At 35.9% G+C, this 17822-nt stretch overlaps 1 protein-coding gene across 10 annotated transcripts in view; it reads right to left on the bottom strand.

The window, feature by feature from the left end:
• Nucleotides 1-17822, bottom strand: part of LOC109068999 (voltage-gated potassium channel subunit beta-2) — a 111717-nt gene that overhangs the window by 17618 nt on the left and 76277 nt on the right. For all 10 annotated transcript variants that reach the window (XR_006161176.1, XM_042766863.1, XM_042766861.1 and 7 more), the window contains 3 exons: nt 3334-3377; nt 3009-3046; nt 1651-1730 (listed from right to left, as the gene is read on the bottom strand). Coding sequence is in view for 9 of the 10 variants with exons in the window: in XM_042766863.1 (XP_042622797.1) it covers nt 1651-1730; nt 3009-3046; nt 3334-3377 (162 nt within the window). In the remaining variant the exon portion in view is untranslated. The remainder of the gene's footprint in view (nt 1-1650; nt 1731-3008; nt 3047-3333; nt 3378-17822) is intronic.

Genomic DNA, 17822 nt, shown 5'->3' with positions numbered 1-17822 from the left:
TAGTACAGTCATCTGTAAATATTTTGATTTTTTCAAGTTTATTTTTTCATTGAGTGACAACATAAAGAGCCCCTAAAATAAAATAATAATAAAAAACCACACTTACATGCACACAAGAAACTTTTTTTGTGCCCTCGAGAAACTCTTCACATGTGCATGGGAATTTATTGCATGCTTACGTATTACAATTTCTAGTTTTATATAACCTATTTCCTTTGTGCATCACTGCCATCTTACTATGAATAAAACAAGAGAATGGATGCATATGAATTAACAGAGATCTACTTGCTCAAAATTGCTCTTTTCTTATGGTAGTACCTCTAAAATAAAGGCCGAGTTTCCAATTGAACACATCCTCTGTGGTGACGGAGAAAGCATGACATTAAATGGGCTGATGGCATAAAATTTGCAAAGTTCAAGGGTCAAAAAAAAAAGAGACTGGTACTGTAAAAAAAAAGTGTTCAAAATTTGGCTTTTGTTAAGGCAGTATGCCATATTTCAAGGCCTTAGGTCTCTTTAACGCATACTTGTCGAGGCTAAAAAACCCCACTGTGAAATGTGCTGATGACACAACAGGTGGCTCAGTGTGTATTGTCCTAAATGCTGTTTATTGGTTTCTTGTGCACACATAAATGTCAGTATATTTGTTATTTTTGCAAAGGTCCTTGAGGCTATGTAATACGGTGCTAAGAATATCAGAAGAAACCTAAAATGATTATAATCTGCATTTTGCATAATGAATTGCACTTTGAATTCATTCAGTGATATTTGACAATCACTAAAGAATCACTAAACAGCTGCCATTAAAACGTACTTCTTGTACAGTAAATTTATTTTCATTAAATTCTTAGTTTTCTATTATAAAAAAAAAACTAAACGGGGCAAAATTCTGAAAACACATATTTTTACTTACTTCGCTTTCTTTTTATTTTTTCATACTTTTCCAGACCTGGAAAATACTTAAATTAAATTTCATACTTTTCCAAACCTCGTAGGAGCCCTGCCCCATACAGTGTGGCACTTATGGTTTAGGTCATGTAATTGTATTCATTGTCAAAGCAGGATAATCCTACTGATTACTGTGCTGCATCTTGCTCACAGCTGATGAATCTTGCTTGTATGAAACGTTAAGTTTCAAGATCCAACTAAAAGAAATACTGTGATATCCAGCATATAAGTAAATGCACACGACAGTTTAGAGTCCCTCCCTGATCCCAAGAACAACACCGGTGGGTTTGTGCTGAGTCTTTATGACAAGACCAACACAAACTCCCAACGCAAGACACGGACGAGGAACGCCGTTTCCAACAATGCCCTGGGTCGGCTGCCACAGAAATGTTCATTCACCATTGAAATGACCCCTAGTTTTAAAGAAAACTTGAAGAAAGTTCATACTTAAAAAAAGAGAACTTGTGAACCTGACAACTAGATCTGACATTTTCTGAAACGTTTGTTCAAATCACTAACCCTTAATATAAGCAAACACCACTTATATTTCAAATAAAACCATACAAAAGTGGCTGCAAATGTTTTGTAAACTTCTTTAAACATTACATTACTTAACAAATTCTACCGGATTAACAGAAAGAACATATTTCAGCACATGGTAATTTGATGGGGTGGGCTGTGTGTTCATTGTGGTGCACTCACTTTCCTGCAGCGTAGACCTCTGCCGTGTCGAACAGATTGATCCCGTTCTCGTACGCCAGAGTCATCAGCTGCTCTGCAATCTGTCAGAGGGATGGAAGGGAGAGCACGGGATCCAGCATTCAAGGTGCGGCAGTCTTTTCAATTATTAAACGCTGTATCCTGCACTGTACTACTCAATAAGTCATCTTTAATGTGTTTAGGTACATTTACAGTGTACGCTGGCAATGAAAAACTACTGTTCTAGCAGACAAGAATTATGTCTATGAATGCAGTTTATGAATGTTTTTTTAAAGCAAAATAAAGCATTTTGCAAAACACCGTTGTTAAAAATTCAGTGCATTAAAGTGGATGAATTGTGTGAATGGTGATACATGGAAGAATGTTATATAATCATTTATTTTTCTATGAATTTAAGAGTTTATTTTTCACTTGGAAAAAAATGTTTGCGTTATATTTCGATATTTATTTATTTAGGGGTATAAGGGTAGTTTAAAGTAAAGTAAAGTAAAGTAAATTAAAGACAAAAAATTTAGTTAGATATTTATTTAACAGTATAAGGGTATTTTAAGATATGTAAGGGTTTTATCAGTCTCGAATAAAAAAAATATTGAAAAGTAAATTTAAGACAAAAATCTGTTATATTTAGACATGTATTTATAAATATAAGGGTATAAGGTTAATTTAAGATGTGTAAAGTTTTATCAGTCTTACACCGAAATTAATAAATAAATAAATAATTGAAAAGTAAACTTAAGGCAAAAAAAGTGTTGTATTTAGATATTTTTTAATATAAGGGTAATTTATGATTTGTAAGGATTTTATTAGTCTTAAAAAAATGAAACTATTGAAAACAAACAAACAAAAAAAAACATACATTTTAAGGATCTACTGACACTGTTTAAGGGTTAATTCACAGAAAAAAAAGAAAGAAAATGTTTTCATTATTTACCAACCATCATTATGTTCTAAAGCAGTATTATGTTCTTCTTCTATGATGTTTAATTTAAAAACATTCAAATGTGTTGCACTGCAGTCATGAGATCAATTACGTTTGGCATCACTGGCATCAAACTGTCTTAAGGCGTCGTGTTTGAATGCCTCCAAGCATAAATGAGATCGGATTTTCCCTGAAAGATATGTCACGCTGACTTTGAAGATTTGGAATATAGTGCTTACAGACTTCTTTGATGATACTTGTGGAAAATATAAATACCATTGTGTTCCATGGAAGAAATAAAACAAATATTGTTCACAGTTTGGGTGAGTACATGATGACGGTGAACTATTCCTTAAGTACTGTATATGTATGAGAATATAAAGCTGCCATCAGGACAGGTCAGTGTTGACACTCATCATACCTCATCTGTGATCTGTCCTCCAAACGTCACCCATGTTCCTGTAAAGAGATCTAGAATCAGTCCCAGCTTTACACAAGATAAACAAGCTTTAAATGATTATTAGTGATCCACCAATGACACTAAAGAGTAAAGCCTTAAGATGAAGCTACAGATAACATGGATAATCTTTCATGCCCAGCTCGAGAGAACAGAACAACACTGGCTGGACGGTGCAGATTTCTGCTGTCTGCCATTATGTTTGAAGAAAAATATAAAAAAGAATTCAAAAGCTTGTGTTGTTGGTTGCAGGTTTTCTTATCTACTTCACAAAAGGCCGTAAACGTACCTAATCCAAGACATGAGACTCTCAGGCCCGACTTCCCCAAGTTTCTGAAAAAAAAAAAGGAAATAAAGACAATGATTAATAGGTTTTTCTCTGCTTTCTTTATCACTTTGTTCTCTCCAGAACTCAGCTCAAGGCCATCGCAATACTAAATCAGATTGTCAGCTTTGAAAGTGCCAACCAAATTTTCTGAACAAAAAAGCTCTGTTCCAAAAACTAGTGAGCTGCCTGTAAGACAGCATTTTAAGGGGAAAAGGATTGTTCCCAAGGCATCTTACACGATATCTTCTTTTGGACCAAATCTAAGCGAGCACTGCACATATGTTTCACTGAGAAGGCAATATCAGAATGTACTGTGATGAGCATAGTGGCAACATATAAATATAGTAAGATAATTGAATTTAAATATATATATACAGGTCCTTCTCAAAAAATTAGCATATTGTGAAAAAGTTCATTATTTTCCATAATGTAATGATAAAAATTAAACTTTCATATATTTTAGGTTCATTGCACACCAACTGAAATATTTCAGGTCTTTTATTGTTTTAATACTGATGATTTTGGCATACAGCTCATGAAATCTCAAAAAATTAGCATATTTCATCCGACCAATAAAAGAAAAGTGTTTTTAATACAAAAAAAGTCAACCTTCAAATAATTATGTTCAGTTATGCACTCAATACTTGGTCGGGAATCCTTTTGCAGAAATGACTGCTTCAATGCGGCGTGGCATGGAGGCAATCAGCCTGTGGCACTGCTGAGGTGTTATGGAGGCCCAGGATGCTTCGATAGCGGCCCTTAAGCTCATCCAGAGTGTTGGGTCTTGCGTCTCTCAGCTTTCTCTTCACAATATCCCACAGATTCTCTATGGGGTTCAGGTCAGGAGAGTTGGCAGGCCCAATTGTGCACAGTAATACCATGGTCAGTAAACCATTTACCAGTGGTTTTTGGCACTGTGAGCAGGTGCCAGGTCGTGCTGAAAAACGAAATCTTCATCTCCATAAAGCTTTTCAGCAGATGGAAGCATGAAGTGCTCCAAAATCTCCTGATAGCTAGCTGCATTGACCCTGCCCTTGATAAAACACAGTGGACCAGCAGCTGACATGGCACCCCAGACCATCACTGACTGTGGGTACTTGACACTGGACTTCAGGCATTTTGGCATTTCCTTCTCCCCAGTCTTCCTCAATGGTCTTGAGGCTAGATTTCCGAATGACATGCAAAATTTGCTTTCATCCGAAAAAAGTACTTTGGACCACTGAGCAACAGTCCAGTGCTGCTTCTCTGTAGCCCAGGTCAGGCGCTTCTGCCGCTGTTTCTGGTTCAAAAGCACACGCCTGTGCACGGTGGCTCTGGATGTTTCTACTCCAGACTCAGTCCACTGTTTCCGTAGGTCCCCCAAGGTCTGGAATTGGTCCCTTCTCCACAATCTTCCTCAGGGTCCGGTCACCTCTTCTCGTTGTGCAGCGTTTTTTTTTGCCACACTTTTTCCTTCCCACAGACTTCCCACTGAGGTGCCTTGATACAGCACTCTGGGAACAGCCTATTCGTTCAGAAATTTCTTTCTGTGTCTTACCCTCTCGCTTGAGGGTGTCAATGATGGCCTTCTGGACAGCAGTCAGGTCGGCAGTCTTACCCATGATTGCGGTTTTTGAGTAATGAACCAGGCTGGGAGTTTTTAAAAGCCTCAGGAATCTTTTGCAGGTGTTTAGAGTTAATTAGTTGATTCAGATGATTAGGTTAATAGCTCGTTTAGAGAACCTTTTCATGATATGCAAATTTTTTGAGATAGGAATTTTGGGTTTTCATGAGCTGTATGCCAAAATCATCAGTATTAAAACAATAAAAGACCTGAAATATTTCAGTTGGTGTGCAATGAATCTAAAATATATGAAAGTTTAATTACTATCATTACATTATGGAAAATAATGAACTTTTTCACAATATGCTAATTTTTTGAGAAGGACCTGTATATATAAAACACTTTATATTATTAATTATTTACAAAATATTATATTTAAATAAATCGATAAAAAGTAAATTTAAAAATACATAAAAAGTACTTGTGTGTATCACACCATTACCCTCAAACTCTATTGTAATCAGCTGTTGTTTGAGAGTGAGATGCTGCACATGTAGGCTGTAGACAGCAAGGCAGCTCACTAGGTTTTGGAACAGATCTACTGTCTTCAAAGCACTGAGATTGTTCAATGACCTCAGCCCGAGTCCTGTACATGCCACTGGGGCTGCCAGGGGAACTTATGGTGTTTGTAAGCCATCCTGCTGATTGGTGTATAGTGGGAAAAATGAGACTTAGCAGTGCCTGAGGGCAGATTACTGAGCCCAGGGGCTTATGAGAGCGAGGAAGACTATAGCAGCTATAATGAAGAGAACTGGCTAAAGGAAGGCTCACCAGTCCAGAGTCAAAGAGCCACGAGAGAGAGAGAGAGAGAGAGAGAGAGAGAGGGAGAGAGGGAGAGAGAGGGAGGTTTTCAACTTCTGTACCATCTTCTGAGTGAGCACAGATCATCTCAGAGGACAGAAGTGCTGCAGCTCTCACACCCAGAGCTCTGGACCCGAGAATTTGGTCCCAACTTTGTTTTGTTTACTTTTTATAAGTCCTTACTTTGTTTTAGTTTTACTTAATTTTTTTATTTTCCTGCCAAGAAAGCTGGTGTGCCAAAAAGAACAGCGTTGCGTACAAAGCCAAAAAGTTGGTAAGATGATTATACGATTTGTGAAGGTTAACAGAAGAAAAATTTAACAAGATTAGAACACATAAAACAACAGATTTGTGCCACAGACTTCTAAAATGAGCAAAACAAAGGAACAGCATGAACTTTTCTACGTGTGTGTGTACTAAGGCTGGGGGATGTACTGAATATTAGAAAACATTCCAAATTCTCTTAATTCCAACAAAATTCAATTCCCATTTCAATAATTCTTTTCATCACAACAATTCAACAATGTTCGTTGAAGTCTCCATATAGCATTTCAAAAGTTTTAAAATATTTTTGTAAAAATATAAATTTAATATATATATATATATATATATATATATATATTATATATATATATATATATATATATATATATATATATATAAAATTGTGACACTGCACTCTCAGAAAAAAAAAGGTACAAAAGCTGTCACTGGGGTGGTACCTTTCCAAAAGTACCATAAAGGTACATATTAGTACCTGAAGTGTACATATTTGTACCTTATTGGTACATAAAGTGTTACTATTAATACCTAAAAAGTTACAAAAGTGTACCTTTTGGTTTTTTCTGAGTGTGTCATGTAAGAGACATGTTTTACCGCTTTATTTATTGCAGTGATTTTATGTATAATAGAGTTTTAACTGGTTTACATGTTTTCTTAAGTCCATTTTATTCCTCTTGACATTTTTAGTGTGTATGTGTCTTTAAGAATTGTATGGTTCTTGGACTGTTTAAGGGTATGGAGCAATGAACTATATGATTTAAACAGACTGAGTTTTCGTGGTTTTATAGTCCTGTGAACTTTGTAAACACACCGTTCTTACAAAACGTATATCTGTTTTTAAACTTTGTAACCCAGCCTGTTAGGCTGATCGTTAAACTTTTGATGCATATAAGTAAAAATTATTTATTAATTAAATCAAAACAATGTGGACTGATTGTTTACACTGAAACATTTGGTTGGCTTTTAATATTTATAAAAAAACCCCTATTCAAATATTTTGAATCTGCTTGGCAACAAATGGCAAATTGGTCAACATAATGGTGCCACTAAATAAAAAAATAAAATAAAATAAAATAAAATACATTAAATAAAGAATACATATGCTGTCACTCAGTCCTAGTTTGTGGTGCCTGTACACAAACATGTACATGAACAAAGAAGTGTGTAACTGGGATTAGGGATGATATAACAAGTGTGTGTAGGCATGTATGTGTGTGTTTCTAGAAGCGTGTTTGTGTGGGGGTGTCTATGTTGGATTAGAAACATGTGGGTGTCCGGTGGCAGAATGCAATGAAAGACAGACCACAGCAGGTCACAGCGAGCCACACGTTGCTTTGGATCCAAAAAGTAACCTGCAGACCGGACAGATCCTATTCATAGCAGCATTTGCTGAGAGCTTTAATATGGCTGGTGATTTCTTCAGGCACCTCAGCACAAAAGTTTAAAAGATTAAATGCAGAAATGTTTGGTAAATAAGCCACTGGAGCGCTGCTCTGTTTCCTGTAGACGCCAGGGAATCTTACAGTTAACAAGCAAATGTCTTTATCTTAAAGGTATGAATCACTAGGGGAAAATGAATAAGTATCTGCTCAAATCTAGTTTTGCAATTAAAATCGAACTAAAAAGTAAAGAGCATGTGGTTAAGCAACAATGGTCAGGTCAATGTCAAAAATGTTTTTTTAATTAGACCTTGCTGTGAGATAAACTGTTCAATGTTGGACAGAAGCATCGTGGTTCAGTTGATTCAATGTAAATACTACGTGCATATTATTTGCAAAGGCAAGCCTTCTGCCGCTGTATAGCGCAGTCAGCCAAACTATCTCAAACATGAATCTTGTCATTCTGAGCAGTTATAGTCATCAGACAGAATTGCAAAAACAATCATTCTTATTTCTTGAGTCAATGTTGCTCTGTGGAGTTGAGATGCTCTGATAAACATCTTCATAGCATCGCAGAACTGCAGTGTTCACACTTTTTAGGGAATTCAGCTGAATAGTTGCATGTTAATCTAGGACACAAACACACACACAAAATTAAATAATCACTTCTAAAGGGTCATGAAACACTAAAACTTTTTTTATGTTAATATATATATATATATATATATATATATATATATATATATATATGCATGTGTTGATGATGGAAGAAAGTGTTAAAATCATTTATTTCCAATCTAAAAGAGAAACTGAAATCTTGTCTCAAAATCGTCTCAAAAGTTATTAAAAATGCAAAGCAAATGCAAACAGCATTGAATTGATCAGAGACTTGATCAGACGCAGCTGTTGTTTTCTCTCCTCACTCCACTCTACCGCTTTCCATGTGTCCTTTTTTTAAAAATATATTTTAGATCTGTCACAATGATTGACCTGTGCTGAAATGGAAGGTTTCATTGCACTTTAAAAACTTAAGTTTTTGAGTGATATACTTGCTAACATATAACAAAGTGATGCATAATAACATTACTTCTGTACTGCACCGTTCAAAAATTATCTTAATGGAAATGGCTCGAGCAGCATATGTTGCTATGGTTACCCCCTCGGCCAACACGATTTCAGTTTGTGATCATCTATTGGTGAACATATACATTTGAACTAACTTGTCATATAACTTTTGTGGTTTAAAAACTTTTGTGGTTGATGTTGAAACATCCCTTATGCAATACACAGAATTAAAACGGACTTGAATATGCAAATATGCACTTTTTAAGATTGTGCTAACTCACGATAATTCGCATATGGTGAGAAGTTTTGGCCCACACACTCAAAAATCAATGCATTTTTGCATGATAGCCATTCAGTAAAGCATTAGACTGTTTGGTGTGATTGAGTTGTGTAAAATGTGAAAACACGCACGTGCCAAAGACTTCATATCTCAGCTCTTGCTGCCAAAAATAAACCTTGGTATTCTCATTATACATAGCAATTACCACCCAGTAGGAAACAAACAATATGCACAGATGAATTCCATGGCTGTTTATGATTCATTCATTGATAATATGTACAGTGAATAAGATCTGAGATTGTAGATCAAGAGAGGGCTCCTTTCATGGTTTGATGTTTGTGACATCAAACAGAGTATCCCTAACATGATTAGTACAGATTAAACTGGAACTCTACTGCTGTCTACACCGATAAATCTATGACTGAAGCTGTGTAACTGTGTCAAGGAAGCTAAAATAATAAGCCGATCCTGTTAATACCACTGTGTTGGACTGAAGGTACGAACAAATCGAAAGACAATCTGGTGTTTTCAGGGCCAGTAGACTATTGATTGCGCTACTGTGTTACTGTTTCCTTGTTGTCAGCGTTCTGTTGTGTTGAATATTTCACGGGCTGGAGCTGAATACTGCGTGATGGACAGCGGCCCAGTCACAACTGGACCCAGGTGCAGCGCTGGAGATTGGGTTTGCCAGGATTCACCAGAGATCAAGCCAGAGGTCAATAAATGTCACCTGTGTTGTTTAGCCGGGTTAACGATATGCAGAGAGCAAGGGCTGGTCAGGTTTGTTTACGAAGCAGAGGGAGTTCAACTTTTCAGAGTGTAGATGACTTCGGTCTCTGTTGATCTTCACCAGCCTCAGTGAGTTTCTGAACTCAAAAGATTAGGACAGCTCGCTTTAGAAAGTAGAACATGATGTGTCAAAACACATTTGTCGGTATAAAAGAAATAGTTCAACAAAAAAAAAAAGTAAATTCTCACATCATTTACTCACCCTAAATGGCAGATCCTCTAGAAATGCTACTGGTTTTGATCATCACTGACATGAAACCTGGTGCAAAATGTCCTGACGTACAATGTTTGAAATAAAAGATGTAAATTACTTCAATATCAGTCTGTTCAAGACATTGCATGGCTTCAAAAGACATATTTCCAACTTTTATGATGCCTACAATAGCAGACCCTCTAGAAATGCAGGTTTCATATAAAAATGAATCAAATGCAATTGTTTCGATTGTCTTGAAACCTGGTGCAAAATGAACTTTGAAACTCAACTTAAAATGACTTCAATATCAGCATGGCTTCAACTGCTCCATTGCATGGCTTCAAGACTTGAAATATAGTGCATAAGTCATATTGCCAACTTTAATGATGCCTAAAGGCCTGTTCACACCGGGACGAATTTCGCGCGCGATATTCGCCGACGTTTAACGCCTCGTGACTAAACAAAGGGCGCCAATGTGAGTGTGCACACCGACGCGAAAAAAACGCCACGCGTAAAAGCGTCATTTTTAAAAAAAAACGTCTCGGGTTCGTTTTTTTTTGGTTTGACGCACCGCGTCAAAAACTATACGACCAATGAGAATGGCGCTTTTGCACACGTGTCTGGAGCTTCTGAAGTTACAGTAAAACACAACTTGGGGGCGCTCAAACACAAAACTGTCTTGCTGAGCACACATACGTAACGGCGAAGAAGATATACGCCAAGTAGCGTCTACACTGCCGGGAAGAAATAAGACGAAGAAGATGCAAGGCAAGATGAATGTAGAGATGCTGGTCTTGTTGGTGTCGGAACACAAAGAACTATATGACAAACGCGACAGTGATTACAAAAATCTTGATAAAAGAGAACTAGTATTTCTAGTATTTCTGTTTTACATTAAGCGCCATCTAATGTCAGGGAATGAATTTGCATGTTCACTCGGCTCATCGTCAGCGAAAATCGCTTGGGTGTGAACACAAAAAACGCGTTGAAAAACGCTGGCGAATAACGCGCACCGATATTCGTCCCGGTGTGTACGGCCCTTAAGGGTGAATAAATGATGACAAAATGTTCATTTTTAGGCAAACTCTCCCTTAAAGGCAAATGCATTTCACATGTCCAAACAGGAACCAACTGGCCCTCAAAGGAAATGAGAGCATCACTGAAGTAGTGCATAAACCTTGCCGTTATGAGTAATTAATGGCAGAAAAAGGCTAAAAGGTCATGGAAGAAGAACCATAAGCCACATTCTTCAAGGAATTTGCATTGGGGAATATACTGTTCTTCATACGCACACAATACTCTGATGGCTGCCACGTGCGGATTTGTTCTCTGAAATTTGTGTTTATGTAAGAGCAATTCAGACCAAGCCTCCTACACCCTGTTCTAAAAGCAGTAGCTCTACCTGATAACGGCTTCAGCTCTAGTCAGAAAGAAGTTCCATCTCAAATCCCACATCTTTCCCTCTTCTCCACCAACACAGCCTCCACACACACATAGTGAATGAGAGTTCACGTTACCATTATCAGGGTTATGAAGTGGCCCACACAGAATCTGCACGTGCACAATTTCACAGAAAGCTCTGGAGACCTGCAGAACTGGAAGTACTACACCATCCTCTTCAGTATAAACAGACTGGACATGCCCATTTGATTAAAAATGAGTAAAAAAGTAAAAAAAAAATATTAACAAATCTTTTATATGTTGCTGCCATGCTGCTCACTAATGACATTATTAAAAACATAAAACATTCAAAAGTTCAAAATGTTCAAAAGTATTGGGTCAGTTTATGTTTTTGAATGAACTCTCTTCTGCTCACCAAGGCTGCTTTTTTTGTTCAAAATACAATAATTATTTTTAAAATGTAATTTATTGCTGTGATGCAAAGCTGAATTTTCAGCATCATTACTCCGGTCTTCAGTGTCACATGATCCTTCAAAAATCACTTACTTAATAAAATTGCACTGCTTAACATTTTTGTGGAAATCCTTGATGAACAGAATATTCAAAAGAACAGCAAATTCAAAACTGAAATAATTTTTAATTGAACTTTAAACTGAAAAGCTTTTAATTTAGATCAATTTAATGCATCCCTGCTGAATAAGAGTATTAATTAAAAGAGTAAAAAAGAAAAATAAATAAATATTGCGCTGATCCCGAAGTTTTGAACTAACATAGTTATGATCCCATAGAAGGATTTTTAAACAAAATACTGTCTTAACTGTCTAATTCCTAACAGTTAATCTCAGTCACTCAAAATGCCCAAGAAAGGTAATCTAAAGCCAATATGAAACTGTTTGCAGCCCATTTTACTTCTGTATTATGAATCATTGATTCGTATCTGTCTGCAACCCTGCTGAAACCCTCTGGCTGAAACTTGGCGACGTCATCATTTCAGGCAGAGAGCAACTTATGTTTTGATGAAAGATTATGAAAACAAACATTTTCCTTCAGAATTATGTGCACTAATGAATTTTGCTCAATAAGACCAGAAATGTGCATTAAAAAAGTAATTAGAGCCCATTTTGTCTTCATTTTGCTCTATAATCGAATGAATGGATATTTCAAATGAATCAGATTCTTCTCTCTGAATGGGATTATTGCTTTACAAAAAGTAAATAACTAAAGGTTTCAAACCATTTCTATGCAAACAGATGCAGTCCACCCCATCAACATAACACAAATTAGCATGGAGATGAATAAAAGCATTTATTTTTGGTAGGGCCTGGTTGGAATTAATAAATCTGTTCCTAGAGCATAATGAAAACAGGCATTCTGCTGTCAGTGAGAATCTACACGTTCTTAAAGCACAAACATGCAAGTCTAAATTAAAAGCTATCAGCACTGCACAGAGAGCTGAACATACAGCCATCCATCCATCCTCAGTACAGAAACTGAAAAAAAAAAAAACCTTATCTGAGTGAAGGATTACACATACTCTCAAGCCTTAAATAGAAATGCACATGTGAGACGAAGCGTTTATAGTGCTATTGTGTAGCTTTGTAGAAGCAAAGGCTGCTGTTTGTTTCTCACAAACATTCATCAGGCTTTATTTCAAGTGGGAGTGAGTCTGAACTGAAGGTAGTATCAGTTATAGTGAGATCCAGAAGTGCAATAAAATCTCTCAACACGCCTACTCTAACGCCTTAACACTTTATATCTCACAACACTTTCAGTTCAGAACTTCCAATTATGTTTTGCAGATGCTATTAAAATACATTTGGTGAATGTTAGATGTACAAGTCATTTTATAAACACTGGAGAATGTTTCCAGGGAGACCTTTTATCATTAAATCTGTGTTCTTGGAAATGCATATCCATTATGTTGTGCTAACCAAAAACCTTCAATTTTAAATCACTGAAATCTTTTAAATTAACCTGCAGCTAGTCAGCCTAAATTTTAATAAATCGAATGGTCACAGAACCATCTGGTCTTTTCAAAAGATTCATGTGTTCACGTTAAACCAAGGATAAAATATATTGTTTTTGCAATATTTAATCAAGATAAACTTTGCTTCACCTCTTTTTCAGATGATGTCACCAAGGCTGTGTTGTATATCCTGTTTTACTTGCAAACACATTTCATATTGACTTTGTTCTCCATTTGCATTTACAGACATAAATTAAGAGATTTGCAGCCCATTTTGCATCACCTAGCTTAATATAGGGCCCTATAAAATCCTTTTCATTTTTTTCCAAATTCCATTTTTCTGTTTTAATTTTTCTGGATTCCGTTTTTTTTTTCATTTGAATTTTTCTCACCTCCTTTTTAATGGTTAAATTAAATTGTATTAATCAAAAAGCATGTCTAATTAATTAAAATCATGAAACTTATACATTTTCAAATTAATTTATTAAAGTAAAAAAAAAAAATGTTTTATTGTTACCTAATTCTGTTTTAGCATGTCTAACAATTTAAATGCATAAAAAAAATTAATTTATTCTTTTTTTTTTTTTTTTTAAATAGCCTTATGAAATATTTTTCCCCCCTCAGAAATTCTGTTGTTTATTTACATTTTTCTGGTTATCAAATGAAGGCACAAAACATTGATTTATCTTTTAATTATTGAAAATTAAGCAAACTATATTTTTTTGGTAAACAAAGGTGATTTACTATTAAAATTAAAACATGGAAGAATGTTGTGTGATTATTCCTTAAAAAATAATGTTTGTTTCTTTTTAGTAGTAGTAGTAGTAGTAGTAGTAGTAGGCTATGTATATTCTGCTGAACAATAGTCTTTAAATTAAACCGGACTTTTATTTTGACGGGTTGCCGTGAATACCTTTACAGTTCTGTGTATGTGATATGATGCTAGTTTTACTCAAATCAAACAGTCAAATGCTCATGAAGTCACTCTCAGAGCAGTTCTGGAGATGTTGTACATGTGTTTACGCCCTTGGCTTAATATTTACAGATATTAGTCCATATGTCCAGATTTAAGTGTAATGACTTACTTTTGATTAATTAATTCAAAATTTGACAAATTCAGTGACATTCCGCATTAAACTGTAAATTCCGTTTTTATTATTGGATTCCGCGATTCCGTCTGCATTTTAATGTTGATTTATTTTTTGTTTTTGTTTTAAGTGTTTATGTGATTTACTCAAATCATTAATTGAATCTTGACCGGAGTCATTTAATTTGTCCACACAGCAAAACTGAAGCATCTCCACAGAGAGTGAGGATAAGATAAGGCATTGATGTCAAGCGACTTCAATCTATGATATGGCAGCATTCCCAATTCTACACCCACCGGTACAATGTCTTGTCTGTCCTACTGTGGAGAGCGAGCACGAGCTGGACTGGGAAAGATGCTGGTTAATTGAAAGCCCCCCTCCAGTCCTCTCTCTTTACAATGGCCCTGTCTGCTTCGATTCATCGGGGCAGAATGAGATTGTGATTGGAACGGACTAAAGAAAATTACACTAGGTGAGACAAAGGTGCCGGTCTGCCAGAGTGAATCCCGGAAAACAGAACTGGAAGGACTTTTATACCTTAGAGAGTAAAGAGTAAAATCTAATCATACTGAAACACACATTTATTTTGCCAGGAATGGGAAAATGTGGCACGAACATCATTCACTTGTTGTTCTTTACGGTTCCAAAAGCAGGGTTTCACACAAATGCCATAGAAGAACCATTTCGGGCAAAAGGAAGGCTGCATCCTACCGAGGCTGTGTCCTTCCTAGTTCAGTCCTTCAGAGGCTTGTAGGCTAGAGTCCTCCTTGGCATTAAACGCTAGAATGAGACAGTCTAGTAAGTGCACGTGGCTACCTCACCTATGTCCTCACCGTCAACACACTAATAAAACTTATTTTTGGAAAAATACTTTGTATTACAAATCTTTATATTATTTTGCTTTCTAATCATGCAGTACAATGAATCACAGTCGTCTAGTCTCCCCGTGGCTTAAATTATTGTCAATTTAGCGTTTAGTAATTTACACCAAAACAAAAGAAACATCTATCCTTTCATGTCCGAAAACATTATTTTTGTCTTACATTTCATAATAAATTCAGACAAGCTCAGTACTGACTCATTTTTCCTCAGTTTATTTTCATGAAATGGAATGGGTACAAAGTACAAAGATTGTGGGTGATTGTAGGTTGCGGAGGATACATCCCATGCATCCTTCAAATTCAGCTGAATGAAGGACGCGAAACGAAGGCTGTCTTCCAAGGAACCTTCCAATTGAGATGGCCTTCAGCGACGTTTGATGACGTGGTAGCCGAGATATGCAGCCTTCGTAGGATGCAGCCTTCCATTTGAGAAGCACCCACTGTTGCAAATCTTTGAACTGAAATCTTTATTCCATGATGGCATGAATGAAGAACTAGAACTTTCTTGTTTTTTTGTAATTGTTTTTGTAACTGCTTTGTAATATATATATACATATATATATTTCTTTATTTGCTGTGATTGTATATTTTACACGGTTTGTGCCCTGTTTGCTAATTATCAGACTCTCGTGCACTGACACTTGTGATAACTGATTGATACTTGTGATTAATTGGATTCAGCTGATTGCTTTCAACTGCTTGTCTCTTAAGAAACAGGTTGACTGTTGGTTGCATATTGAGCACTGAGGATAGCAACTTGCTGAAACTCTGCTAATCTGTTAACTCGCATGCACTTTTTTGCAATATCCAATTTATAATATAAATTGTTTTTCTAGACCTACTGAAAATACTGGTGGAAAAAAAGAATCAGGTTTTCCTTAAAAACTATTAAGTTACAGACTGCAGCTTTAATCAAAACAGAACGCTAAAAAAAACATTTTCGTGCAATGGAAAAGTTCCATGGATCCAACCACTAATGACAGTAAAGGACTTTTATTTTTAAGAGTGTAGCAGCCAGAAGCTTGTTTTCTCTTCATAGCATGTTCATTATATTGTATTAAAAGTGGTCTGTGATGTAACTTAAAGAAAACTTATAAAAACTAAAGTTTCAGATTCATGAACCTTGAATGCAAAGGCCCACTTCTGCTACCAACAGCTCTAGGGACTTAATATGACACATCATTGAAACTCATCCTGACAAGAGAGCAGTGTTTACCGGACTGTTTCTTCCTCTGGGTATTTGAGCACAGCTCTCAAACACATATAAACAAACCCTCAAAGAAACTAAGACACTGCCCACAGTCTTTCATCACATATACATGTACTCTCCATGTGTATAAAAGCACACATTCACAGTAGCATCCAGCCGGGCAGAGCATCATTAGAGAATATCGGCTCAAAGCGACGCTCTAGTTTATCCAACACACATCCTCTGGCAGAAGATCAGATGCTGACCTTGCAATCAATATGGGGGGCTTCTAAGAGCCGGAAGGATCTATGACTGCTGACATGAGGGGAGGGGGGTCACTCTATGAACGCAATCTCAAGACAACAAAAGGTGCTGGTATCAAATACTGCCTCAAAGAATTTAGAACAATAGAAAAAGGTCCACAAGAGAAGTTTTTATTTAAAGGCATAGTTCACCCAAAAATTTCATTTATGGCATATTTACTCACTATTATGTCATTACTTCTATCTCTTCACTGCACTTCTCCACTTCTCTAGCTTGCTACCTAACTTGGTTGTCTAATAAACCTGGCACGATGTTACAAATACTGCTGACTCTTTTGACAAATTGCTTTTTGGAACTTTTAAATATACTTCCAAACCTGTATGCTATTTATTTTCTGTCAAATATAAACAAAGACATCTTTGAAAAACAGTTTATGGGAACCACTTCTTTCAAGTAAAAAAATTAAATGTAAAAAATTTTTTTTTTTTTCAAACTTCATAATGAAGATTTCTTTAAAGCAGGAAGATTAAGCCTCAAGACAGTGACATTGCATGAAGTAACTCATAATGTATGCATAAATGAATAAATGAAATTAACAAGGTCTGGCTAACTCTCTCGCTTTACAGAAGCGAATATTAAGCTTGACATAAATTGGAGCCTTTGACAACAAAATAATTTTGCAATCCTGATTTCAAATAGGAAAGAAAGATCACACGCATCTATTAAAAGTTATTAGTATTTTTTTTTTTTTTTTTACAAATGAACATGACAGCTGAAAGCAATCTAGCAGTGTTTCTAGCAGTCATTATGTAAATTAACATAACTTGCAGGTTTGTTGTTAATGGATGCAGAAAATATTGAAAAAAAAAAAATGGCATCAAATTACATAATGAAATTATATAATACTATTATATATTATGAACTACTAAGAGAATGATTCTGAGACAAATGTGTCAGCAGTTCTGCATAATAACAGTAAGTCCACATAAAAAGCTCTAGGATTTTTTATTTTAAAGCGGATAGCAGCAATGCAGGAATATGAATCTAGTTTGCCAGAGGCTCAATTGGGTTAAAAAGATTGAGAAAAAGAGTAGTCATTATTCTTCAACAGTTAAAGCTGCAATTTGCAGAATGATTTGAAGAGTAATGGTCAAATTGACAGGGCTGATTTCATTATATGCAATCAAAGCACTTTGTTGAAATAGTAGAAATATATATATGCACCAGCATATGCTGATTATTACGCTTCTTAACCTGACAGGGTATTCA

This window comes from Cyprinus carpio, chromosome A11 (assembly GCF_018340385.1).
Source record: "Cyprinus carpio isolate SPL01 chromosome A11, ASM1834038v1, whole genome shotgun sequence".
NCBI lineage: Eukaryota > Metazoa > Chordata > Actinopteri > Cypriniformes > Cyprinidae > Cyprinus > Cyprinus carpio.
Note: the sequence above shows the minus strand (reverse complement) of the source record. Positions and strands in the feature narration are given on the sequence as shown.